The 27,220-nt window shown below is 41.3% G+C and overlaps 2 protein-coding genes across 9 annotated transcripts in view; one reads left to right on the top strand and one right to left on the bottom strand.

Moving 5' to 3' along the window:
* METTL9 (methyltransferase 9, His-X-His N1(pi)-histidine) overlaps positions 1–22,179 on the bottom strand; it is a 43,555-nt gene extending 21,376 nt beyond the window's left edge. For 2 of the 6 annotated variants that reach the window (XM_082431102.1, XM_082431103.1), the window contains exons 1-3: positions 21,547–21,998; positions 10,474–10,664; positions 4,973–5,182 (exon numbers count right to left, since the gene is read on the bottom strand). In XM_082431102.1, coding sequence (XP_082287228.1) covers positions 4,973–5,182; positions 10,474–10,664; positions 21,547–21,714 — 569 coding nt within the window. In that variant the 5' untranslated portion in view covers positions 21,715–21,998. Of the gene's footprint in view, positions 1–4,972; positions 5,183–10,473; positions 10,665–21,044; positions 21,066–21,546 lie in introns of those variants that run through there. The other 4 variants (XM_082431104.1, XM_082431105.1, XM_082431106.1 and 1 more) reach the window with 4 other exon arrangements.
* Positions 22,065–27,220, top strand: part of PDZD9 (PDZ domain containing 9) — a 365,894-nt gene continuing 360,738 nt past the window's right edge. For 2 of the 3 annotated variants that reach the window (XR_014254998.1, XM_082431138.1), the window contains exons 1-3: positions 22,065–22,184; positions 22,791–22,885; positions 24,365–24,448. The gene's annotated coding sequence lies outside the window, so the exon portion shown is untranslated. Of the gene's footprint in view, positions 22,185–22,790; positions 22,886–24,364; positions 24,449–25,411; positions 25,463–27,220 lie in introns of all 3 variants that reach the window. The other variant, XR_014254999.1, reaches the window with a different exon arrangement.

The following is a 27,220-nucleotide window of genomic DNA, read 5'->3' as shown; positions in this document are numbered from 1 at the left end:
CATTTATGTCTTTTGAGCACATCTCTATTCCCAGGAGAGAGATACTATTTCATACTCTAGAATCTTCATATCTAAATAACTATATAGAAAAAGATAAAGCACAGGACATCCTATTAAAATGGTAAGTGAAGAACATAGTTAACACACCACTCTCAGCCCTCAGTATCTCATGAACACACAATCAGTCTCTCCCTCCCTCTCTCTCATCCCTGTCTTCTCTCACCCTAAAAACATTTCTAGTCCTTTACAATGTTTTACTCACAGAGAGGAGGAGTCCTTATATCAAGAGGCTTTGTTAGCCACACCATTAAGGCAATTCTATAAATTACTCACTCCTGCTTGGTTATACCAATCAGAATGTGGTAGGTGAGGCATGTTATGATAGAGACAGGAGGAAAAGGAAACAGGAAAAAGGACCTTTGGTAAACAAGTCTTTGATCACGCTCAGCAGATAGAGATATCTTAAGAAAATTCTAGAAGCATAATGAGGACTGTTTAGGAAAACTCATAGTATAATGACATTTTAGAGCATTTTTGTATAGCAGAATAAAAAGAAAAACTACTCAGGTGCATCTTCTTTTCAATCTAGATTTTTAAAAAACTAAAGCCTCCTCCCAAACAAAACTGACAAACTTCAAGGAGCTAGGCAGATTTCTTTGTTACTTGAAATTAGGGCATTAGAGCTCCACAATCACTTTGTTGTACCGAAATTGTGACTGCAATGATGATTTTAAGGAGCTGTATTTAGCTCATTTAAACTAGAGAGAAGACTCTACTTTCAGGATAAAAATGTCATCAATTCCCATTTTAAAAGCTGAAATGAACAATTAAAAAGAAAGACTTTATATATTAATACCTTAGCCAAACAGCCAATTTAAATTCATAAACTTGCAAAAGACAAATTATATATTTGATTTAAAAAATCAAAAAAAAAATTTAGGCCTGATCTAATAAAACGAAGCAGAACCCAACATCATCAGCATGTTTTAACCTAGAATAATCTGGGCTTCCCTTGTGGTGCAGTGGTTAAGAATCCGCCTGCCAATGCAGGGCACATGGGTTCAAGCCCTGGTCTAGGAAGATCCCACATGCCGCGGAGCAACTGGGCCCGTGCGTCACAGCTGCTGGACCTGCGCTCTGGAGTCGGCGAGGCACAACTACTGAAGCCCATGCGCCTAGAGCTCGTGCTCCGCAACGGGAGAAACCACCGCAATGAGAGGTCAGCGCATCACAATGAGGAGGGGCCCCTGCTCGCCACAACTGGAGAAAGCCGCACGCATCAGCGAAGACCCAATGCAGCCAAAAATAAATAATAAATAAATAAATACAATTTTTTTAAAAATCTAGACTAATCTCACTAAATCCATCTCAGAATTATTTGAGGATAGGTAGTTTCCATGTTGGTAATTTTGAAAGACAGAAGCACATGCTCATAACAGAAAATTATAGGCTTAATACCGGGACAGTTAAAACTATACCTATAGAAGTCCAACTTCATCTTTACTTCTGTTTTGTGATTTCTACTTGTAAACTCAGTTCCACTGATGAAGACAAATTTATCAGCCCCACTCAAACTGCATATTAACCCAGGAATCCTAACAAGTTGTTAGAATTTTCCTCTTCTTATGAGAAAAATGAAAGAAGTGACTTGTCCAAGGTCACACTGTAAATCTCTAGCAGAGTAGAAATTACAACTTGCAAACTCTCCTAGTATGTTATTCAGGTCAATGAACCTGCTCTCTCCATATAAGGTGAGAAAGAACCTAACAATCAGTCCTTGAATAAATGCTTCCAGGGTGGTGGGTTTAGAGTGAATGGCCATCCCTTCAGTCTCCAGTATCTTTTTGTTAAAAAAAGAAAATAAAGAGGATATGAACACGAGAAATAGAATTAACCACAATATTTTCTTTTCCTTTCAAGAAAGATCCCTAACCTATAGATAATGGATTAAAGTCAAGCATCTTTCAAATTTACATTAAAGATCTTTGTTCTCTGGTGTCAAAAATGTATACACAACTCCTTCTGAACTACCCACACGTGAATTGCCCATGCGGACTTAATTCCAAACCCGTCCACATTACCAGTCCGCAACTTGCCACACACTTGTTTCCTCCAACATCTACAAACCACCATTCAGATCATGTCAACAAATTTTCACGTTAACTTTTGGTAAAGCAGACTGAGGAAGGTAACCATGCTGCCAAAATTTCCTTCCTGCCAAACAACGGTTTTTATTTATTGTCATTTGAATTGTGGAATTGTTCATTAGTACACACAATCAAAAAGTAATTGTATAATCCCTTCCTAAGTGTCTATGGCTCTTCCAAAACAGCATTTCTAACCCTAGAAGAAAGGCGTCTGTTCAGGGGGTTATTATTTTCAAGAAAGTGAGTTAAGTAATAGTTTACCTTCTGGGGGATTTAAAATACATTTTCCTTAGAGAAGTAACAAAGCAATCAGTATTTTGATAAATCCTAAATAAAAACCACCAGCAATGTAGAGAAAAGTTATTGTTTTGTTTTAAAAATCAAAGCCACATCTTTAAATTTTACAATCAGGTTTTCTGGCATAAACAATAATATCTTGGCAAAACAGAGGGAAAACCTGGCCATTTTCTGTTTTATGGTTTTATTTCAAAAATGACAACAAGAACCTTTATTAAAAAGCCAGTTTTTCATGAGCCCAGATATTGAAGAGAAACAAAAAACAGCTACCTCCCAAAAAGAAGCCAAAAAAAACCATGGAAGCTAAAAGTCTGCCCTGCCATCATGGATTACGCAAACCCTAAACTTAGTAAGATACCACTTGCCCGTTAAAATGTCAAACTGTACCAAAAGTTGCCACTTTTGTGAATACGCTTCTATTTCATACTAATAATATTATGAAGGGAGTGTCAACCAGTATAAATTCCCTATCTAGGTCAAACTGCAAACAGATTTTTGCATATGAACTATTTATTAGGGAAAAAAAAATAAGTTGTTTTGTTTTGTTTTGGCTGCTCCACGCAGCTTGCAGAATCTTAGTTCCCCAACCAGGGATTGAACCTGGGCCACAGCAGTGAAAGTGCCGAGTCCTAAGCACTGGACTGCCAGGGAATTCCCAATAACTAAGTATTTTTTATATGGTGTACAAGTTTATCAGGTAACATAACATGTAAACTCTACATATATTGAATCACTAATTCAAACATCTGAAGTCTCACTGAAAATTCCTTTTGGGCACTTAGTCTCAGAAGGGTTTGAATGTCAGGCAAACAAGCAAGGCCATGGCCCAGGGTAGGTGGGCCTCCTTCCATATAAATCCCTTTAAATACCTGTTTACAGTAATCTTCCCTTCCCCTCCTTCCTACTTGGTCTTCTCTTCCCCAGGCTAAAAACGTCCATGTTTTGCCAAAGTTTAAATCTAATCCTGCTCCAAGAGCTATGCTAATGCTCTGTCTCTAGGGTTAGTCTGTTCCTAAGATAGTCTCCTACTTAGGAACTTAGGTGGGTAGGAAAGTGAGGGAGTACATAATTCTCTCTTTTCTTTCTAAGCCTAAGCCCAGCTTCAAAAATATCAGAGAAGGAGGCAGGCTCTACCTCCACCTCCCCCATTCTATACTCAGCACCGTCTTCTCCCATTCAATAGAATCCGTACTGAATAAAGAATAACCTTCTTCCTAAGTCTCTCAAGCAGCAGATGGTCTAAAAGCCAAGATTTGACACTTCACATCCATTTGGATGGATATTATCAAAAAAACAGAAAACAACAAGTATTCGTGAAGATGTAGAGAAACTGGAACACTTGTGCATTGCAAGTGGTATGTAAAATGGTGCAGCTGCTGTGGAAAAGGTATGGCAATGCATCAAAAAATTAAACACAGACTTACCATTTGATCCAGCAATTCCACTTCCGGGTATATACCCAAAAGAAGGGAAAGCAGTGACTCAAACAGATATCTGTACACCCATGTTCATAGCAGCATTATTCACAATAGCTAAAAGGTAGAAGCAACCCAAGTGTCCATCGACAAATGAATGGATAAACAAAATGTGGCATATACATACAATGGAATATTATTCAGCCTTAAAAAGAAAGGAGATTTTGGCACATGCTACCACATGGATGAACCTTAAAGACATTATCCTAAATGAAATAAGCCCAACACGAAAGGACAAATATTGTACAATTCCTCTTATTCGAGGTTCCTAGAATAGTCAAATTCACAAAGACAGCAAGTGGAATGGTGGCTGCCAGGAGCCAGGGGGACAGAGGACTGGGGAATCAGTGTTTAACGGGTACAAAGTTTTAGTTGGGAAAGATAAAAAGGTTCTGGAGATGAATGGTGATGATGGTTACACCACAACGCAAACATACTTATTACTACTGAACTGTATGCTTAAAAACGGTTAACGTGGTAAATTTTATGTTATGTATTTTTACCACAATTTTTTTAAAGTTTTTTTAATTAAAAAAAAATAAACAAACAAAAAACAAGATTTGAGAATGCCAGATTCAAATTAGGGAGCAAGTCCCTACATCTGATCTCTCTTCTCCAAGCTGTCTCTCACCCACCCTTTTCCTTCCTACAGTGCCAAAACCTCTAGATCAGAATAATACTGCCAAGGAAAGATGATTTCTCTCTCAATTTCCACTTACTTGTACAGCTGACCCTTGAACAATGCAGGTTTGAACTGCCTGGGTCCACTTATACACTGCCCATATTTTTCAAAGGTAAATACTACAGTACTACACGGTCCATGGTTGGTTAAATCCGCAGATGTGCAGGAACTGCAGATACAGAGGGCTGACTATAATTATACGTGAATTAACCCCTGCATTGTTCAAGGGTCAACTGTAATATGGAAAGATTTTTTTTTAATTCCTCATCATGGAAATTGTTTCTGATTTATATTCTTTAAATAATATAATCTCAAGAAGAAATACATCTAAAACCAAGAAATATACTCTAAACCATGTCTAAAAATTATACCTGTATTTCTTCTTCTGAAGTTGCCATATCATAGTTTCAGACAGCTCAGTGGCATAAATTTCTTCAAAATGAGGGCTCATTATTTTTGTGACTTCTCCATCTCCAGCACCTAAATCAAGAAGTCTATGCGTTTTCCAGTCTGGATTAATTTTAAGCAGTCTCTGAAACTGATCTGGTGAAAAGACAAACATTGAGCCTCTTCCTAGCAACCTGGAAAAGAAAGAAGGACAAAAATGGATGACTCTATACAAAATAAGCACTTCCACCCAACATCCACACAAAGCAGTGACTCAACACCAACAGCCTTTGGAACTTACAAAATGTTTATTTTATAAGATTATATGATTAAAATATATATCTTTTATATGATTTATGATTAAAAAGCAAAGTTAATAAAATAAGAAAACACCTCTAGATATCATCGTCTGTCTTTGAGGCTGCAAACAATACACCAAAAAGAGTGGGGAAAGGAGAGGAATAAAAGGTGGGAAGGGAAGAAGAAATATATAAGAAATTAAAAGATGAATGTGAAGAATTTAAGTCAAAATAGGAAGGAAAGATGGAAGGAGTAATAGAAAACATGTATATCGGTTTAAAAAAATGACAGGCCAACAGGATCAGACCACAACACTAGCCAATAACACTAAGCAGAAAAAGCAAATAGGGGAAAAAAGCCATTTAGAATATGAAACTGAACAATGAGTATAAAAAATAGCTCTAGATATTAGATTTTTAAGAAACACTAGAGAAAAGAAGAAGAGTGGTCCTTGTGGTATCAGTTAACTTGCATTTAAAATGTAGATTCAGGGCTTCCCTGGTGGCGCAGTGGTTTAAGAATCCGCCTGCCAATGCAGGGGACACGGGTTCGAGCTCCGGTCTGGGAAGATCCCACATGCTACGGAGCAACTAAGCCCGTGTGCCACAACTACTGAGCTTGCGCCCTAGAGCTCACGAGCCACAACTATTGAACCCGCAAGCCTAGAGCCCGTTCTCCACAACAAGAGAAGCCACCACAATGAGAAGCCCGCGCTCACCGCAACTAGAGAAAGCCAGCACACAGCAACGAAGACCCAAAGCAGCCAAAAATAAAATAAATTAAAAATAAATAAATAAATAAAAAGTAGATTCATACTTGTGTCAGTTTGTATGTTATACAATTGGCTGGGTCCTATTATTTCTAAAAATCCTAAAAAACATCTAAAACATAGTAATGCCTTTGAAAAAAGAGGAGTTAAAATGGAGATCAAAGAGAGCTCTCATAAAAGCAGCTACAGATCAAACCAAGTCTTGAGGAAGCATCATCTTGGGAAATAAAATGCACTCCCTATTTAGAACTTGCTTTCTAGCTCTCAAATCCCAGTCTGTCTAGGGCAGGGATTCTCAAACTTCCTTTAAGCAGCAGAACCCTTTCTTTAAATGAAGCAGATGTTACTCATGGACAATGTAAAATGTAACAGGAGAACTGCTGCTGAAATGAGGTTGAGAGCCTCAGCGCTGCTGCCAGCCCACTTCTAGGCCTTTCTCTGCAGCCTGAAGCAGCTCCTGAGGCGCTTCCCCTTCAGACCCTGGAAAAGTCTGAAAACCACTGGTCTAGGAAATGGCAGGGAAATCTGTACCATCCTGCTGCTTTCTGGAAATAATCCTAAGGTGCAATATGTTTGTTACACAGTGACTGGAAGGACGTGTGCAACTGGGTGTTCCTGGTAAGACCAGTTTCAGGAAAAAATTAAAATTATGGAGCTCATATAACAAACTCCTCCTCCCCTTTCCCTTAGAAGAGGTCAACCAAATCTAACTATATTTGCAGTAAATCCTCTGCCCTATAGAAATGCTAAAAAATGGGAGGGGGGGGACCCTCAGAGACTTGCACCCAATACAACTAGCTCCCAGACAAAACATCTCCTAAAAGACAAGTTGTTTTTAATCCTCAATTGTTCCTAACATCTCCTAAAAGACAAGTTGTTTTTAATCCTCAATTGTTCCTATCTTCTAATGGGAAAACAGGCTGAAAAAGAAATCTGAGAAAAGGAGCTGAACTTACTGAAATAGCTATACAAAATTTCACACGGGAGCCAGAGTCAGAACAACAAGAGTTAAGAGAGGTCACAGGCTTGGGGGTACATGTTTCAAATGCTGGTGCTAACTTGCCATAGGACCAAAAGTAAGTTGCAAAATAGTTACATGGCTTAAACTTTCCCAATTTTAAAATAACATGCTTCCCTAGCCTTCTCTTTGGAATCTAAGGACCCTTAACATGATAATCATAAAATTCTAGAGCTAGAGGTCATCTGAGGTCAGAGCTCAGGTTGAAAGGCACCGGAGAAGCACTGTCCTATTTCCAAAGATCATAAGCAACAGAGGCTACACAAAAAGATTTCAACTGCCAAAAGAAAAAAAAAAAAATCTAAATTCATCGAGCCCAGATGAATTTTGGCCTCTAGGGAGCACTGGGAGTAGGTGGGAAGAGTTTGGGGTGGTCACAATTACTTGAGGGTGCTACTGTCACTTAGAGGGCAAGGTCAGAAAAGTCAGACTTCCTGCAATGTGTGGGACAGTCCCACACAATGAAGAATTATCCCACTTAAAATACCAAGACACTGACTTTGCTCAATACAAGGTTTCCAGCAAACACATACCACCGAGAGGTATGGCTCTCTAATTTGTCTTTAACTCCCAAAGTTAGTGATGTCGATGTATTTTTTTGGTGTGTGTGTGTGTGTGTGTGTAAAAACCATCCTACGTTCTCTGGCCTAAGTTCTCTCTAGATTTAGAGTCTACAGAGGAGATATACCTCCTTACAAATATCTTCCTTATAAAATAAACTCTGAAAACAGCTATCAAGTCTCTCCTTACTTGGTCTTCCCCTTCCCAATAAAGGACGTCCGATAAGTACCTTATCTTTTTAATTCAAGAAGGTTACCATAGGGACTTCCCCGGTGGTCCAGTGGTAAAGAATCTGCCTTCCAATGCAGGGGACACGGCTCGATCCCTGGTCGGCTCGATCCCTGGTCGGGGAACTAAGATCTCACATGTCGCGGGGCAACTAAGCCCACGAGACACAACTACTGAGCTCGCACGCCTTAACGAGAGAGCCTGGGTGCCACAAACTACAGTGCCCACGGCCTCTGGAGCCCACGTGCCACGGCCAGAGAGAGAAAACCCTCACGCCACAACTACAGAGAAGCCCGCAAGCCTCAACAAAGAGCCCACGTGCTGCATGGAAAAGATCTCGCATTCCGCAACAAAGATCCCGCATGCCGCAACTAAGACCCAACACAGCCAAAAAAAAAACACAAAATAAATAAAATAAATAAATAAATAAATAAAATATTTTTTTAAATGGTTACCATAGTAATTATTTCTATAAGAGACAGCCACTCGTGGTAATAAGCTCCCATTGCCATAGATGGAAATTCCCAATGGGCTCAAAGTTAAGCTTCCAGCTGAGAATAGGACACAGGGCAAGAGATGTTTTTGTTTTTCTGGGGGAGAGGGGTGCCAAGGGGGGATGGAGGGGTGGGGATGAGGGTTATTTAAAAAAGAAAAGCAGGGGGCTTCCCTGGCTTCCCTGGTGGCGCAGTGGTTGAGAATCTGTCTGCCAATGCAGGGGACGCGGGTTCGAGCCCTGGTCTGGGAAGATTCCACATGCCGCGGAGCAACTAGGCCCATGAGCCACAACTACTGAGCCTGCACGTCTGGAGCCTGTGCTCCGCAACGGGAGAGGCCGCGATAGTGAGAGGCCCGTGCACTGCGATGAAGAGTGGCCCCCGCTTGCCGCAACTAGAGAAAGCCCTCGCACAGAAACGAAGACCCAACACAGCCATAAATGAATGAATAAATAAATAAATAAGTAAACAAATAAACAAATAAATAAATAAGAGTTAACTGTCCTGGAAAGATATCTACATCCCCATGTTCATTGCAATCTTATAAAAAAAAAAAAAAGAAAGAAAGAAAAGAAAAGCAGAAGAGCTGTGGATAAGATAAGCCAAAATGGATTTATTAATCTTATTGCCCCTTTGACCAAATTGTGAAATCCCAGAGCAGAGAATTTTAACCAGGGGCGAACAGGGTAGAGGTAGCGGGAAGCGGTTTACAGTTTGAAATCTTCCTAAATTATATGCAAAATGCTGAATGTAAGGACTATTTGAAGAGAGAATTTCTACTTTATATCACTTTCAAAGAGGTACAGGGCCCCAAAAAGGTTAAAAATCACTGCTGCAGTGACTTGTCTGCTTTCCCAACGAAAAAATAAATGGTACAGAACAGAAATTCAATGCCGTGAATTTTAGAAACAAAATGCCAGACCAAGTTGTTTACACTCAACTACCAATACAAAAATAACAACTGTTTGCTAAAGCAAACTTAAGGCAATTTCATATAAACAATGAAGAAAATCAAGTAAGAAATCTTGAGAAATGGCTCGTGGTTCCTGAAAACATATTTAAGGACCAGATGATAGACTGGGGATCCAGACATTCAGTAGAAGCTGGCTCCAAACCTCAAGGGAAGAAAAAGTGGGCCCAGCCAGTGGCTTCAAGTGGTCCAACAAGCTTTTCAAGCACTGAGCCCTGCTGCTTTTCTCTTTGGCGTTCTGGATTCTTAGGCTTTGCAGTGTCTGAAAATTTGGCCAAGAAAGGATAAAACTATTCCTAGAGCTTTTTCCATAGATTTATATGAGAGAACCACTCTAGGGATAGAGAATTCCACAATGTTTACAAAATTCTGGTGAGTCTAAACATTATGCAAGAATAGATGGAGGGATTTCCCTGGTGGCACAATGGTTAAGACTCCACACTCCCAATGCAGGGGGCCTGGGTTCGATCCCTGGTCAGGGAACTAGATCCCACATGCATGCCGCAACTAAGAGCCCACATGCTACAACTAAGAAGCTCACGTGCCACAACTAAGGAGCCCGCCTGCCACAACTAAGACCTAGCACAACCAAATAAATAAATAAATATTTTAAAAAATAAAGAAAGAAAGAACAGATGGAGAACCCTTCACTCGAACAAGCCACCATCCACTGCTTGGCTGAATTAGATCCTTCTCAAAAAAACTTGTTCCTGGGAAGTGTGCTGAAGGCAAAGATCTTACTTTTCAGCCTACGTTAAGGGCCTGGTTCCAACCATCTTGCTCCTCTCTAATAGATCAGCATAGACATCACCTGGAACATGTTAAAAATGCAGAATCTCTGGTCCCACCCCAGACCTACTGACTCAGAATCTGCATTTTAACCAGATACCCAGGTGATTCCTGTGCACATCAAAGTTGGGAAGCACTGTGGTTCCCATCACAGAAATACAGACCAATGAGGCTGTTTATCAAGTTACAGTGAATTTTAAAAGCATAATTGCAGAGGCTGAGACACTGGGCCAAAGATTCTGACTAGAAGTGTTGTAGCTGTAGAGGTGGTCAACATCTCAACAAGGTAACTTTTCTTTTTCCTTTTCTTTTTTTAGACCTAAGGATAAAGAAAAAAGTATCCAAGATTCACTTACCCATTGATAGATGTTCTAGACATAAACAGGCTAAAAACAGATGACACAAAAGAGTGATATAATTGGATAAATAGCCAGCCCGATTTCTCAATGCTGTTGTTTAAGAAGATCTGTGTTCCTTGATCAAGGTAACTCTGAACAAAGACGGCCTGGAGTGATTCACATAATTTCTCTCTGTTGCACGCATACCACTAAAAAGAAAGAAGAAAAAAAATGAAAACATACAACTGAAGCGTCATCTAAGAAGTCCAAAAACAAAAAATAGAAGACTAAATTAAATCTAAGATTTCCAAATGTTATAAGCTCATGGCACTTTAAAAATAATCATCATCTCTTATATGACCTATAAGGTATAAAGTATTTCCTCACACATAGTTTCTGGTTTAATTCTCATTACCTTCAGGGTACGTAGAGAGAGTGGGGGAAGGGTGAAGAGGCTATGAGTCATGCAGCTCAGTAAGTGACAGAGCCAGGCCACGGTCCAAGTGCTCTGACTCCTGGCCCAAAACTTCTGTCACTATACCCCCCTGTACCCCAAGATTAGGAAAACTCTGTTGGCCTCTCCTTCACTGAGATTCAACATAAGGCAATAACTACCAACATTAACCTTGTTTTTAGGTAAGAAAACAGTCACTCAATGCAATGATTTAACTCGAAACCACGAGACAAATCAAGTAAGCAGAGTAAGCAGCAGAATTTAACATTCCAGTGACCAGATGAAGCTGCCCTTCTTCTTGTGGGCTAAATAGGGACCTTTAGAAATACTGACGTGTGCTTTACCAGGTCATATAACATTCTAAGAGACAGGAGCCAAGTATGCTTGAGAAAGATTAAGAAGTTACTTAAGGTCACATGCAACCAATGAGAAGACAAAGTAATGACATGCTAAGAACCAGATTTCTAGGAACAGGCTCTAACCAGAACACACTTTTAGAACAAAATTCAAGAACCTCAACTGTGGATGAAATGTAATCTTCCGTAATAAATGTGTCCCATTTTCATTAGGGTTAGTATACCAGAGAAGGGGGGAAGCAGCCTGCAGGGCGCAGCAGCTTCAGAGTGAGCCCATCATCAAGTCCTGGCTCAGCCATTCCTGTGTACGAGCTCACACAAGTCACTTAATCTCTGAGCCTCTGTAAATTCATCTGTAGACTAGAGATGTCACTGGTTTCTATCTATCCTGGTAGGTTATTTAGAGGATTAAGCAAGTTAACGCAGGCCAATCCTCAATATAGGACCAGACACATGAGACTACTGTAATAATAATAGCAATGAGATAAAGTCCTCTGACATGGCCTGATAAATAAAAGTAAGTCCATTAAGTACCATGATGAAACTGCAGAGTAGACCAGTTACTATTAATCTGTTATCCACTAAGAAACAATCAATTTCTCCCAATGAGTAGCCAAAAGTAACCTGCTTCCCCCTGACAAATACGACCATTCATCAGCAGTAGGTGTCCCGTAACTGCTTGCACAATTGATGGACCAATTTTACAGTCATCCTAAGCTTGCTAAATATTGAATGAAATCTTGGGTAATATTCCCGACACTAACATTGAAAGGAACCAGTTATAAACCAATACAAAGAAGCAGACAGGCACATTAAGATTTCAAAGATAACTAATCTTTTTACAAACTCTGTGCCCTGACTTGATAAACCAAATCTTTCGAATTGTTGACTGATGTGTGTTAATTTACCATTAAACACTTTTACCAAAACTGCTTCAGCTTGATACTATTTTTATTTTTCCCACTCTACATGACAAGCTATGAAGCTTCTTACATTCACTGCCTACACTTTTTTCCTTGGTCTGAAAATGTTCATGCTTAATCATTAACTAATTCTTAATACTCATTGTGCCTGAAGTTATGCCCCAGTGCAGGTCATAAACCATTTTTTATTATATGCCTGACCTCCTGGTTCATATTCTGAACTCTGTAATACTGAGGCCATTCTAAACTTTTATTTTCTCTTAATTCTCTGAAATGACTAATCAAGACGAAAGCCATCACCTTGGTAATAGGCAATCAGGTACATTCTATTAACGTGAACAAGAAGTCATTCAAGCGGAACAGAGGAGCTAAGAATTCTTCGGCATCCACTTGTAAACGGACAACCAGAACAATAACAGACTCTGACTTCCAGAACTAGGCAAGAACTGGCACCATTAACTGCAAATAATGCTTTCAAGTGCCCCAAAACACTCAAGTTTTTAACAGCATTTCTCTCAATTCATCAACACTAACACATTAACACATGTGGTTGAACCTTTACTGCCATACAAATCTTTCAGAAAAGAAAATGCTTACCGAAAAGAATGTGCTACAGAATAAAAAGGACTAATGCCCTTCTCTTTAAAGATGAAGGTTGAATTCCACGTTCCTCCTGACCATTTGTATGATACTAATGTCAACTCCATAGCAGCATTATTCATAACTACCAAAAAAGTGGAAACAACCCCAATGTCCATCAACTGATGAATGGATAAACAACATGTGATTGATCCATACAACAGAATATTATTTCAGCCATAAAAAGGAATGAGGTACTGATTCATGAGACAACATGAACTATGAATATTATGCTAAGTGAAATAAGCCAGTCACCAAAGGCCACAAATTACATGACATGAATTGTCCAGAATAGGCAGGTCCAGAGACAGGAAGTAGAAAGTAGATCACGGTTACCAAGGGTCTGGGGAGAGGAGGCAATGGGGAGTGTCTGCTAATGAATATGGGGTTTCTTTATCGAGGGATGAAAATGTTCTAAAATTAGAGAGTGGGGATGGTTGTACACCTTTGTGAATATACTAATAACCACTGAATTGTACACTTTAAAAAGATGAATTTTATGGTCATGAATTATATCTGGACAAAGCTGTTATTCAAAAAAAAAAAAAATACACACACATCTAAATGTAGGTGGCATTTTGATCTTCCAGAAACTAAAAATGGTTTGAAACCTTAAGCGGTCAAGCATATCTCTTTAAAAATGCAAATTTTAAATGCAAATCTAATCATGTCAACACCCTGCTTCAGAGAAGTCTTAAGATAATATCCAAAATACTTAATATGGCTTCCAAGGCCCTATAGGATTTGTCCATTCTGTGTCCACAGCCTCGTCTCACGACACTCCCTACCGATCCGTAACACCCAGCCACTCACTACGTCACAACACTGTACCAGTCTTTCTTGTTCTGGAAGGCTCCTTTCCCAAGGCTGTTTCGCATGGTATTTGCTGTCTCCTACATTTCCCACCACCCCAACTGACCTAAGCCTAAATATTTCTTCAAGTAAGTTTCCCTTGAACTTCCAGACTAGGATGGAGCCCCTCTTCTAATACTCTCTCATATCTCCCAAGTCTCCTCAGTAACACTTATAACCACTGAACTGAACACCTGTATATAATTGCATGTTCAGTGTCTACCTTCCCAGGTAGACAGAAAGCTCCATAAAAGGTCAAGGGCAATGACTGACTTCAGTGACTGGCACAGATACAGATGAACAATAAATGTTCATCTGTTTAACGATCATTGTTAAAAATCACAGGCAGTCCAACAGATAAAATTTAGAGTTTCTAGTAAAATCCTGGAGAGAACACAAGGATAACCATGGAGACTGGGTTTCATCAATTTCTAAAACTTCAAGGTTTTTGCAAGGCCTTGCTGAAACCCAATTCTGCAAATAGTGGTTAAGCTACCCACCCACCACAAAACTGCATTAGCAGAGCAAGCCATGAAGGAACACACTGAGTGCCTACCTTGTACCAGGCACCTGGCAAAGCACTTCACCTTTCATTTCCCACCTTATAGCTCCTGAATAAATAGGAAGCCTGAGGTTTCTGAGCACTCCCAGCTGATTCAAGCTCCTGTTCTAGGTGCATGTGGTTTTTTTATGAGTTTCTTTCAAAGAAGCTTCTCTTTGCTTCAGTCTACTCAGTGTATCTGTCTGAGAAAGCAGAACTATTCTGCCCAGTTAGACTGACTAAATGTGTCTAAAGATAATCTGATCTAGAGAGCAACTAAATTACACCAGGCCAGGGTTTCTCAACCTCAGCACTACTGACATTTGGAGCTGGACAATCCTTGTTATGGGGGCTGCCTTATGCACTGTAGCATGTTTGCAGCATCCTTAGCCAGTACCCATCAAATGCCAGTAGCACCCTCCAGTCATGACAACCCAAAATGTCCCAGACATTGCCAAGTGTCCCTGAAGGTACAAAATCACCACTGCTTAAGAACCCCTAAAGGGGCTTACCCAGAAAATCTCATTAGCATTTCCTAACCATCCCAGCTCAAAAGTGGTCTAGGGAAAATTAAAGACAGACTCACTGGCCTCCAGGAACTTACATTCCAGAGGAGGGAAAAAATCAGAAACCCAGAGAAACAAGTAATGTCATCGTGATCTTGGTCAGGACCTTCAGGCCTTAAATACGTAGTCACCTTGCCCTTAAGATGTTGACAGAAAGTCAGTGCAGGAGCCCATGCAACCATGTGGCAGTCCCCCTGGAGTCACCTCTCTCCAGACAACCCAGCTTAAATGAAAAGCTGTAATGAGCTCTCACTAAGTGGCCTGTCTGTAGGCTTCTGCACATGTTCAAGCAGGTGAGTTCTTTGAATGTGTGCCCCTCAAAGACTACAGAGACAAATGTGCACAGGCAAGAACAAAGTATCATGCCCGTTAAAGGTTCACATTGGAAGGACTGTGTGCCAGCCCTAGTGTAGGGCTGTACTCCTCAGCTGGAGAACACAGCGTCTGAAAAAGCATCTTATGAGCTAGCATCTTCCTTTAAAGTTTGCTTGAAATTTGTTCAATGGAAATAAGTAAGGAAATCTTCGAAATAACAAAGTCTAATCAAGCCAGAGTTATGCCATGCAGTCATCTGCTGATGCCAAGTGTGAAATAGGATGTGATAAATAAACATAACGTCTTCTAAAAGAGGTTACAGTAAATAGCAATGTCCTCCCTACTAGCAACAAGACTGTAGACATACTAATAATTAGCCAAACAAGAAATAGCCAAATCAGGTAGACATGACAAAGTACCAGCTAATCAACATAATGAAGTATTAAGTCATGTCTTAAAGATTTCATTAAGGCCATGGAAATCTCCTCATCTTTATATAACCTTGTTTGATGAATCATTCCTTTAAAGTAGAAACGCAATTTTCCTATAAAATTATATTTGCTTATCAGACTGAGGGATACAGTTAAAAGTTTTTCTGAAATTATTTTTTTGAGTTCTTCAACTAGTCAAACACATGGTATATGATATAATAGTCTTTTCTTCCAAAATACAAAGGACTTGAGCACATTAGTAAAATTAGAAAGTTATTTTAAAAAACCAACTTCCTGATTTTAATAAAAAATAAATATTTGGTCTTTATCGCCAGTTCCCAGCACAGAGCTCCTAGAAACCTTAGAGAAACTCAGGAGTGATAAAACACCTTTTGTATGCTCATGAGATGACCAGGAGGGCAGGGTGGAACTTTCAGCCCCACCACTAACATCCAGGGAGGGGAGAGAAGCTAGAGATGGAGTTCAATCACCAAAGGCCAAAGATTTCATCAGTCATGCCTTGGTAATGAAACCTCCATAAAACTCCTAAAAGACAGGGTTCTGGGTGCTTCCAGGTGGCTGAACACATTGATCTGCTGGGACGGTGGCTCACCTGGACGAGGCACTGAGGCTCTGTGCCACCCTCTCCACCCCTAACCCCTTGCCCTATGCATCTGTTCCACTTGGCTGTTCCTGAGTTGTATCCTCTATAATAAACCTTAAGCACAAGTAAAGTGTTTTCCTAAGCTCTGTGAGTCATTCCAGCAAGTTATCTAACCTGATGGGGGTTGTGGAAACCACAGAGTTTATTAACAAGTCGGAGAGAAGCATGGGTAGACTGTGGACCCTCAACTTGTAGCTGGCATGTGAAGTGGGGGCAGTCTTGCAGGAGGGAGCCCTTAAGTCTCTGGGCTGTTAACTCCAGGTAGTGTCAAACAGAAGTGAATTGTAGAACACCTAGTTAGTGTCAGAGAATTGGCTGGTGTCACAAGAAAGACACCACAGGTAAGATTTTTTTTTTTCAGTGTTAAACTTGACCTAAGCATGCACAAACTGGATGAAAGCCAGAACTTCAAGCACCTGTCCCATCTTTATCTAACTCACAAACTGCAAGAACAACTTGTGTTTTTGCACACAGCTACATAATTTCAATGTCTACACAGACGTCCACTAGAATGGGGACAGTCTGCCATCAAGAGGTCAATCTACTTTCACAGCCCCTCAGACAACAAGGATTCCTAGGAGAGACACCATGAAACAGTGGGAAAAGCCTGGGCCTTGAAACCAGACAGAGCGGGGTTTCAAAATGCAACTCTGCCATCTATTAACTGTGCTCTTGGGCAAGTTTCATTGCTCAGCCTCAATCTTCTGTCTGTAAAATGGGGATGTACCACATCCAAGAGTTGTTATGAGGATTAGAGAGGATAATATATTTAAAGTACCTGACACTTAATAGAAGCACAATAACTTGATTTTCTTTCCCTTCCTGTCCAAGGTCCACAAAAGCCAGTCAGAGAACTGAAGTTCAAGGGAATGCCCAAAAACCACACTGTAGGTCTGGGCACCCAGCCATTCTCAAAAGAAATGAGTAACCAAAGACCTGAGATATTCAGTACCACTAAAAACAACCAGAAAGGCTCCACTGACGGGGTCCAGCAGAATCTTTTCTACTACAGCAGGTGGCAAGACCAAGCCTGACGACATTGACCTTGACAGCTAAGGATTCAAAAATCACATTCTAAGTACTACAATGCAATCACATCAGTCCAGACATTTAATCATTGACACCTTGTGTATAAGTACAGCTTAGGAGTAGATATTCAAATCATTCATTCTTTTTCTACAAATGATACAAACCTAAACCAACAACCTCTTTATGCGAGATTTCAAAGTGCAGAGTAACAAGGCACCTTCACGTCCGTGGAGGGAAACAACTTATACAGATTAGATTAAATTGCTTCAGCTCTGATTTAATGAATAAATTACTGGCAATCTTTATTTCAAATACTCACTCACTGTTTGTATTTTACAATCCTAAGATTTTAACAACGCTTCAGGGGGTCTAAAAAACTCTTTTACTGGAAGTACCAGGGTCCCCTAGGGCACCTTCAGAGGGGAACATAAAGGTCTCTGGTATATCCAGAAGAACAGAGCATCCCCGTGTTCTGTAAAACTGAAGCAAACACTTGTTTAGGGTTTCAACACAGGTTATAAGGAAGGAAAGAAATCCTTTTCAAAATCTCTTTGGTATTTGGCTGCAAAGGCCTCCAGGCTTTCAAAGGCAGTTCAGAGGAGGACACGAACCTATCCATCAGTGTCTGTCTGGCCAGCTGACTGACCCCCCTGAGCACTGATAACTCATGCCTGACTTGGGTCCACCTCCATAAGGTAACTGGGGAGGGAGGGGCAGCAGACAGAATCTGTCCTTTAGCATAACCTTTGATCTTTGGCTGTGATGTCCAAGTATTTTTTCATTTGGAAAAAAATCCAAATCATTTCAATTCTATCTTAAATCCACCACTGCTTATGGCAAAGCACAGTTCAAGTTTATATGAGAAGGTGAAAAAATAAAATGTCAGATACACACATATTTGCAATTTTAAGTTACACCTTCTTAACTCCAGATAATGTTATCTGTGCTTTTAAAAAAACCTTGCAGTATGTCACCTGCAGAAATAGTCCTGGCCTGGTTCCAGGGAGTTCGATAAAAATTCTTTTTTCACTCCATCAATTGAGAAGCTGCTGAATAACTGTTATTATCAAGAACCTAGTTAGTGGGGCTTAAGAGTCCTTTAAGAGTTTCAATAGCTCTTTAATAGTCGCATTAACTTTAAGTACTAGGTGCCATGCCTCAAAAAGACTAGATCCAAAGTTTTTGTTGTTGTCATCTTCTTTGTAAGTTCTGGGTCAGCCAATACTGAAAAGTCACATATCTAGTTTCTCACTGTCTGCCTCAATTTCTTCCCAGTAAGTCAAACTACCCACCTTGCAATCTGTGATTAAGAATGTGCTGCTTAAAAAAAAAAAAGAATGTGCTGCTGATTAAGGAAGCTGGAAATTTTCTCTGGAGGAAACTCTTTTTTCTGTAAAGGGCCAGAGCGTAAATATTCTAGGCTTGCAGGGCATAAAGTAGCAACCGTGCAACTGCGCCATTGTATCTGGAAGCTCTCACACATGATAGGTAAACAAATTTGGTGGCTCTGTTCTAACACAACTTTATTTGTGGATACTGAAATTTGAATTTCATGTAAGAAGACTTTCACATATTACAAAAGATTATATATTTTTTGCAACCATTTAAAAGTATAAAACTACTCTTACTTCACAGTCTGTACAAAAAAAGTCAGTGAGTCCAATTTGGCATGCAAGCCATATCCATCCCTTCTCTGAGAGAAGCCCTCCCTTGCTTCTCGATTTCCCAGAGTGAAACATAAATCCCAGTTTCGAAGCTAGCACACCAAACCGAGTTATTAAAATGGTGCTGCGACTATAGTTTTAGAGCTGCTTTAGCTCAAAGGAGCCTTGCCTCTCAAGGCTATAGTTAACTAAATAGCTATTTTTAAAGAACAAACATTGCCCAAGGTCTCTCTTAAACACAGAATCTACCACCATAACTTCTTAATCAAAATAACCATAAGGAAAACTTGTGCTAAGTATGGTTCAATCAAATCCATAACCCCACTTTCATGCAACTGCAAAAGAACCAGATGTGGCTGGCTATGGAAGCCACATACCCAAATGAACACCAGAAGACCCAGTATGAACTATTAATCTGAAGGGTGGAAAAGCGTTTAGGGTTAAGTTACTTCACAAGCAACTAAGTTTATAAGGCAAACCCAGGATCCTGGAATATAAAGCAGATAACAAATCATCAACTCAGCCACGTTGCAGAGAGAACAGTCTCCTATTTCACTGTGGTTTCTATACATGTTTCTTTTGTTCATTTTAACCTTTATTCATGGACAATATTTTCATAATGTGAATGTATCAACTCAAAATAATGTCTGGATTGATTGTTCTAAGGAAAAGAGCCAATCTCCCCCTGCCCACCTAATATTCAGAAACCACCAGATTAGTTTTCACTTCAGAGAAATTAGCTGCCAAGCTGTCAGGTGCAACTGATTAGAACACACACATGTACACATGTACACACATACTTTAGTATCTCAGAAGCCTAATGTAGTAAATGAGGCATTATTTTTCCTTAGAACCTGGCAGATTCAACTTGATAAAGGTACACAATTAGAAGACATTCAGAGATATCTTGTTAGGGCATATTCTGAGGCTATGTCTACAGCTATAATTCTACCTAGGCCCCATAAAAATCAAGTTACTTAAACAGTTTTTCAGTTTTATAATATGCCTATTTCTTTTATGAGCACTGAAAACATCAAGTGTACTGCAGTAGAGGTAATCACAAGTGTTGTAATAAACACCTACAGCCAAGAGACTCTACCATAATTCCATGTCAATGGAAATAAGCCTCCTTTTTATCCTACCCAGAAACTTATTTCTACCAACTGTTAAAAATGACATTTCTATTCATTGTTTTACACCATTATCCATGTTCCTTACGGATATATGACATTTTGGTAACTACATTATCATCACTACAGTACAACTCTAAAAATGACTGATCAATCCGTAGCAAACAATGTGGTTTTACAAGTTAAGATCACCTACTAACTTTATGTGCACTCCTAGCAATATCATAGGAGTGATTACCTAACAAAGTACAACAGCTGTGGGATTATAAATTTAAAAAATTTTTATGGAAACTTATGATTTCCCTTAAAATTAGAAAAAGGCCACTATAAATATTTTTTAAGTAAAAACTAAATACTACTTCTCTGAATGAATAGCTTTATCTCCTTAGATAATTCTTTAGTTTCATTAGAACACATGAAATCAACTTCGGTGTAAAGTCTGAACACCTGGCATAACAAGAAAAATAACATAGGAAAATGAGAAAACTATGAAAATTATGAGACACAAGATGGGGAGTAATTAGCTACTGCTCTCTGGGAAGGCAAAATGTACTATAAATGCTAGCTATTATAAACGAACACTCTGGCAGAGTTCAAAAGCCTCCTTGCAATGAATGTCATGTTAACCGCCAACTACATTATGGTCAAATATGAAATATCTCACTCTTAATTCTACAAATGCACATATTTAAGTGGCACAAAACTAAGCTAATGAAAAGACTACCCAACGAGCCACACCGCCATCGTTCACAGTGCACAACTACAACTTTTTAAAGAATTCACTCCTGCCCAGTTCTAATAACCCTTCCAGTAGAAGCTTACATCATCTTTCTTATTATCACATCTTTGCGGTCAGATACCAAAATCAAAGTTTAAAGGCGATCTCTCTTTAGTAGCAGGGGAAGGTTCGATAGGATGGGAGTGACGACCTGTCAAACACATTTTTAAGTGCTTAGGGAAAATGTCACCGGAACGAGCCCAGATAGTTAAATGGCTCACGAAGCACGGTTAAATTTCTTTATGACCTTTTGTACGTTCAGAAATTCAACCAGGCAAAAAGAGGCACCGGCTTTTCGGTGTGATTCTCGTAGCTGATGAAGGTTGTCCGGGGTAATGGGTTTGGTCCGGTCATCTAGCTCTCAGGCCCCGGTGTCAGATGGGTCCCCGTCGCCACGCGCCGACCCTAAAGTTCCTCCGTCCCGCCGCCGGGAGAGGACGCCGAGGTGGCCGAGCGCCTGCAATCACCGCCGGGGACCCAGGAACAATGCGGGGCTCCGGGCCGCCCACGCCGGGGCCGGGGAGGGATGGGGAGGCCGTCCTCCGCCCGCGCCGCGGAACAAAAGGAGTCGCCGGGTCGGGACCGAGCGCCCGGCCGGGAAGACGGGGGGAAACTTTGCGAGGGGCCGGGGCGGCGGGGCGAGGCCCGGGGGGGCCTCTCGCCGCGACGCCCCGCACAATAGCCAGGCTGAGCGCGGGAAGGTCGGCCGCCACGGCCCCGCCCCGCCGGGCCCGGGTTCGGCCCAGTACCTGGTGGTTCTCCTTCCTGCCGCCCGCGGCGGCCGCCGCCGGCCCGCCGGGGCCGCTCGTCATGTTCACGTACAGGGAGCGGGTGAGCGGGCTCCGCAGGGTCCACATCCTCCGCGCCAGCCACACGGACGCCAGGCTCAGACACAGCCAGCCCGCGAGCAGTCTCATCGGGGGCCGCGGCCACTCGCTCGGATCACCGCCGGCGCCGGGGCAAGGAGGAGGACGCGCCACCGCCTCCAGCCGCCGCCGCCGCCGCCGCCGCCCAGGATCGAGCCATCGCGCCCAACTCGCCCATCCAGCCCCTTCAGGGCCGAGGCGGGGGGTGGGGAGGAGCGGGCGGCGCGCAGCCTTCCCGCCTCCCCCTTCCTCTCCGCCCCCGGAACGCCGCCGCCGCCGGCTCCAGTTTCCACCCGGAGCACATACGCACGGCTGCGGCGCGTTCTCTCCGAAGCGCGCTCCCTCCTCCCAATGAGCGGGCCGGCCAGGAGGTGGGACAAAGGGAGCGCGCATCCGCGTGGCGCGCGTCCCCGCCTCCTGTTTGGTTGCGGCTCCTTATAATGGCGGAAACGATTTTAAGACTTTTGGGCCAGTGGAGATAATTTCCAAGGCGGTACCTGAAGCTTCCCCGTCCCTCCAAGGTAGTGTCCGCGGTTCTTCTGGTCTTTCCTCGCCTTAGTCTTTGCCTCTGGGCCCCTCATTCACCCTCCCGGAGTGCGTTTCACCAGGTTGTGCAGATTGACCCGGGGGTGACCCTCATCCCTTTCGTACTTTCGGACACTTGGGCCAAGTCCTTGCCAGAGATGGAGACTGCCATTTCTTAACTGTTACTTGCTGAGCTGCGTGGCTTCCTATTTACATTTAGAGCCGACCAGCCAGACCCCCACCCCAAGGACCTCCACCCTGCTTCACAGGAGCTGCAAAGCGGACAGGAATCTAGGGGGAAAAAGTTACCACCAACCCCTCCCCACCTCCCCTCCCAGTTCCCCAAGCCTGGCAGGTTGCTGGCTCCCTGTTTCTAAGAGGCATCGGTGAAAGCTCGGCCTTTGTTGGAAGTTGCTGCAGCTGGGGCACCTGCAAGTAATGTTTTGGTGTGTTGATGACCCTGTCCAAGAATGAGACCCCAAATTAGAGTCCCTGGCTGCTTGTTTCCTTGAACTAACAAACGGAAGTTGGACCCAGCACTCTTAAAGCCAACTAAGGTTTGGGAGCAGTATTTACCCAAATGTTTCTTTGATCATTTATAGAACGGGAAGACCTAGCAGCGTTTCAAAACTGAAAGGTTACACTGTGTTCCTGTGTCTGAAGTTCTTCCTGCTGCCACCAAAGCTACAACTAAGGAGTAACATGTTTCATGGGTCCTCTAGCTTCACACCTTCCTAGGCTTGTTTAGAAAATGCTTTTAACTTCACTAGAAATAATGTAATACATTGTATTTTAGTTCAAAACAAAAGAAACCTTTCCGTTAACTCCATTAGTGCACTTCAGAGACTTATTTAATAGTGTCGTGGTGATCCACTGCTGAGGAACAAAACCGTTGCTTATCCACAAACATTTTTATTAGCTTCTAAGACTCTCAGCTTGGCACCTTTCGCTAACAGGGGCATCTTGTTGCCTAATGTAACACAGGCTATAACAAACAAACAAACAAACAAAAAGGCAGGGAGGGGAAAGGGGAAGGGTACTTTGTGTTCTCTTTCCAGTATATTCCCTGACTGCTTCCTGCCAAACCCCAAAGAGCCTGCACCTTACTAAATCTAGTTCAAACCTCTAGTGGTCCTGACCCAAATCATCAAAAAGGAACTATAGTAACAAGCTCAGATAATTCAGTTTGTTTGCCATGTCACCTCTCTCCACTGTCTCTTGGGATCAGTGTCACAGATAAAGCAGCTCTGTGCCAAAGAAAGCCTTCATCTTTTTAGAGGGGGTGAGTGGGGTGGGGGAGTGTAAAAGCAGCATGAACATATAAAATTACATATTTCATTTCTGCAAACAAAGGAGACCAAAAGATAAGCCCGGCAACTATAGAGTAAGCCTGATGAGCTGAGAAGAAGCAACTAGGTGGCTGCTGTCGTCTAAAGGATTTGGGGTCAGTTGAGCACCATGAAGCCTAGCATCTCAAAGGAGCAGATTTTCACTTTAGACCTGAGCAGGCAGCCTGGAAAAATAAATCACTCACGCATTTAAAATACTCTATAATCATCACAAAATATTCAAGTACATGTTATTTACTCTTAGCAAGCACAGGAAGAAACCAAAGCACAGCGTGAACAAATGATGTGCCTAAAGGTAGCAGAACAAATTCAATAGCAGACCTTTTCATAGAACCCGGTATCCCAGCTTGTCGTCCTTTGATCCATCTAAGAAGCCTTGCTGTCTCTCTCTTCTCAGAGAGCCTCCTGAATTACAAATGAGGAGGAAGGAAAACAGCAAGAGTAAATATACTAAGCAGAAGTTCAGATTGCCCTTGGGGACTGCCCCCTTCCTTCATCTACTAGAATGTCACTACTGTATATTAAAACCTCAGTTATCCATCACGGAGAGGGGAAGAGGCACAGATAACACAAAAAGCCAAACAGCAGCCAGTATTCTTTCTAATGTGGCTTTGAAATGCAGTGATATTCAAAAGCTGGGCTCTGCTCAGTGCCCTCCTGACCAAGGCTCAGGTGTGTAGCTTGGGTCACAGCTCTGTGCACAGGCCCAAAATCTTGACTGGATGGATCACTTTCCTATCTAGAACTCTAGGCAGGGCACTTCTTGTTGTAATTGTTCTTATCAGCTACAGATTATGACACTGTCGTGTTCTCTTTTCAATTACAAGGAGAACCTATGGGGAGAGAGAGCTGGATCTGTAGAGGACACAGAATGTGCCATCACTGTTGATCATTGTCATCTCTTTGAAGAGGTAATGGACTAAAAAGAACTCATATAATCACATATTTTCACGGACTTAGATTCTTTTTATGCTTCTTAATATTTTGTAGAGTGTCAGAGAAAGGTGCAAGTTTTCACCAATGTAGTCAATAGATGTTCCTTGTGGTTATTAAGCAATGAGCACCTCTAAAAAATAAAATTAGTAAATATATTCAACAATTATTTTTAATTAGTAAATGTAAGGAATTTTTATCTGAACTTGGTTGATATAATCTCAGGCATGTGCAATGACATCACTATGGTCTCTGATAAAGTCTAAGCTAAGGTGAAACTGCAAACAGGTTTAAAAAAAAAATGGCAGCATAAAGTAGCAGAATTGAACCAAGAGTCTGAAGACGTGGTTAGCAAATACAAATAACACAATGTACTCTACTGGAAATCTCCTAATGCTACTCATTAGCATAGTGGTTTATCCTCTGAGCTCTGAAAGAGACCCCCCTGGGTTTGAAGCCTGGCTCTACATTTCTTTTTTTTTTTTTTTTTTAGAATAATTAGGTAAATCCCAATAACTTACTTTTATTTTATTTATTTATTTATTGATTGATTGATTGATTGATTTTTAACATCTTTATTGGAGTATAATTGCTTTACAATGGTGTGTTAGTTTCTGCTTTATAACAAAGTGAATCAGTTATACATATACATATGTTCCCATATCTCTTCCCTCTTGCATCTCCCTCCCTCCCACCCTCCCTATCCCACCCCTCTAGGTGGTCACAAAGCACCGAGCTGATCTCCCTGTGCTATGCGGTTGCTTCCCACTAGCTATCTATTTTACGTTTGGTAGTGTATATATGTCCATGCCACTCTCTCACTTTGTCACAGCTTACCCTTCCCCCTCCCCGTGTCCTCAAGTCCATTCCCTAGTAGGTCTGTGTCTTTATTCCTGTCTTGCCCCTAGGTTCTTCATGACCTTTTTTTTTTTTTTTTTGAGGCAAACAACTTGACCTCTCTAGGTCTTGGTCTCCTCATCTGTAAAACGGAGGTAATAATAATGGTTACGTATCACATCATGCGGATGTGGTGAGGATTAAATTGTGTATTCTAAATATAGAGGGCTTAGCATAGTGCCTCAACACATAGTAAGTTCTCAAAAAATGTTAATTTGCTCTTGCTTTCATGATAACTTGGATAACTCAACCTCTTCTGAACCTCCCTTTTCTCATCTATAAACTGTGGGCCACGATTCTGAGTCGCTTAGTTCACAGTATGTCTGTGAGAATCAGATGATCTGAAAGCTTCATAAACTGTAAAAACTCAACCAAGATTATCATAACAATGCTCATTTCTAATGCGACTGGTCTCTGCAAAGCTAACCTCCATAAAACATTCCCTTAGAGCCCACGATTATAGCTCCTCCTCATAATGTGTCTGTCTATTCCCACACCCCTTCCTGAGACTTTGAACTAGGAAGTGAGAATGAAAGTGGCTAAAAGGAACATGAAACACAAAACTATTTACATAACATTCAAACCTAGAATCACAAAATCAAGCAGCAAACTCAAGTTTATGTACCTGTCAGAGATGCCTGTCTTCTTAGTAGGAAAACCTTTCCCTCTCTGATGTATGAAACTCTTCCTGGCTGGCTCATTTGCATACCTCTGGGCCAGCCACAGCATTTCACCCGCTTAGAACCTTCTGAAACCCACAGCTTCCCTCCCATGGCAATCTCATACCTGTTTCAATTTATGTCAGGAATAATATTGGAAAGACAAAGAACTACCACTTTCACGTAGGCAATAAAGATTTATTGAGTATATGCAAGACACCAGGCACTGGACTAAATGGAGAGGAAAGCACAATGACTTACACAATGACTTACCCTGATAGAGCTTACTGTTTAGTAGGGAGGCAGACCTGTCCAAGTAATCACAAGATGAATAGTTAATTACAGTTTGCTGAGTGCTAGAAAAGAAGTGTACATTGTTAGGAGAACTTACAGCAGAGACCTGACCTCAGTGGGGGGTGGGGGCAGGGGGAGGGGTTCAGGAAAAGCTGTCCTGAGGAAGTGTTGCTTTGTGGGCCTCATTTTGACACCTCCTTCCTAAGCTTGAGAGCTTCCAAGTTGCCCAAGTTCCTCTGGACTACAGGTGCACCCAGTAATTATGGGAGAAAATATGGGGTACCCCTGAGAGCCTTCTGGGCTGTGAAGAATCACGGTGGGCCACCTATGTACTTATGTTGTCCATGTACGCAACTGCTTCCAGGATCTCTAAAAGAAATTTGCACATATAATAGTTTGATCCACTTAAAGGAATATATGGTTTTTTTAATGTATATTTCTATACGTATATTCTATATTTCAAGGTCTTCCTAGTAGCAGGTCTGAGTCAGAGCTCTGATAAAAGAGAAGGCTGTTGTTTTCATTCACTTTCTAGGGCATTTTCAAAGGTCCAAGATCTTCTTTCATCTTGTTTTAAGTATATTTTCAAAACATCCCTATCCTTGGCCTCTCAATTGCTGTCTCCTGCATGTATGTGGGTTTGGTCCTGTGAATGGCTGCTTCCTCTCCACCCCAGCTCACCATGTAACTTCATGGCACTGTGTTTTCATATACTTATTTTGAAACTATAAAGCCTTCTTATTTTGTGACTCTACAACTTTCAAACGTATGGTTTATATGAAGTACATGAAAAAAATTGCATGGTGCTATGAGAAAGCTTTTAACACTTAAAATCTAAATATTTTATGGTAGACAAAGCATATATGTGTGTACATAAACATAAGTATCTTAAATAGTTTG

The sequence above is a fragment of the Balaenoptera physalus genome (assembly GCF_965194825.1).
Source record: "Balaenoptera physalus genome assembly, chromosome: 16".
Classification (NCBI taxonomy): domain Eukaryota; kingdom Metazoa; phylum Chordata; class Mammalia; order Artiodactyla; family Balaenopteridae; genus Balaenoptera; species Balaenoptera physalus.
This window is presented reverse-complemented; position numbering and strand designations above follow the sequence as displayed.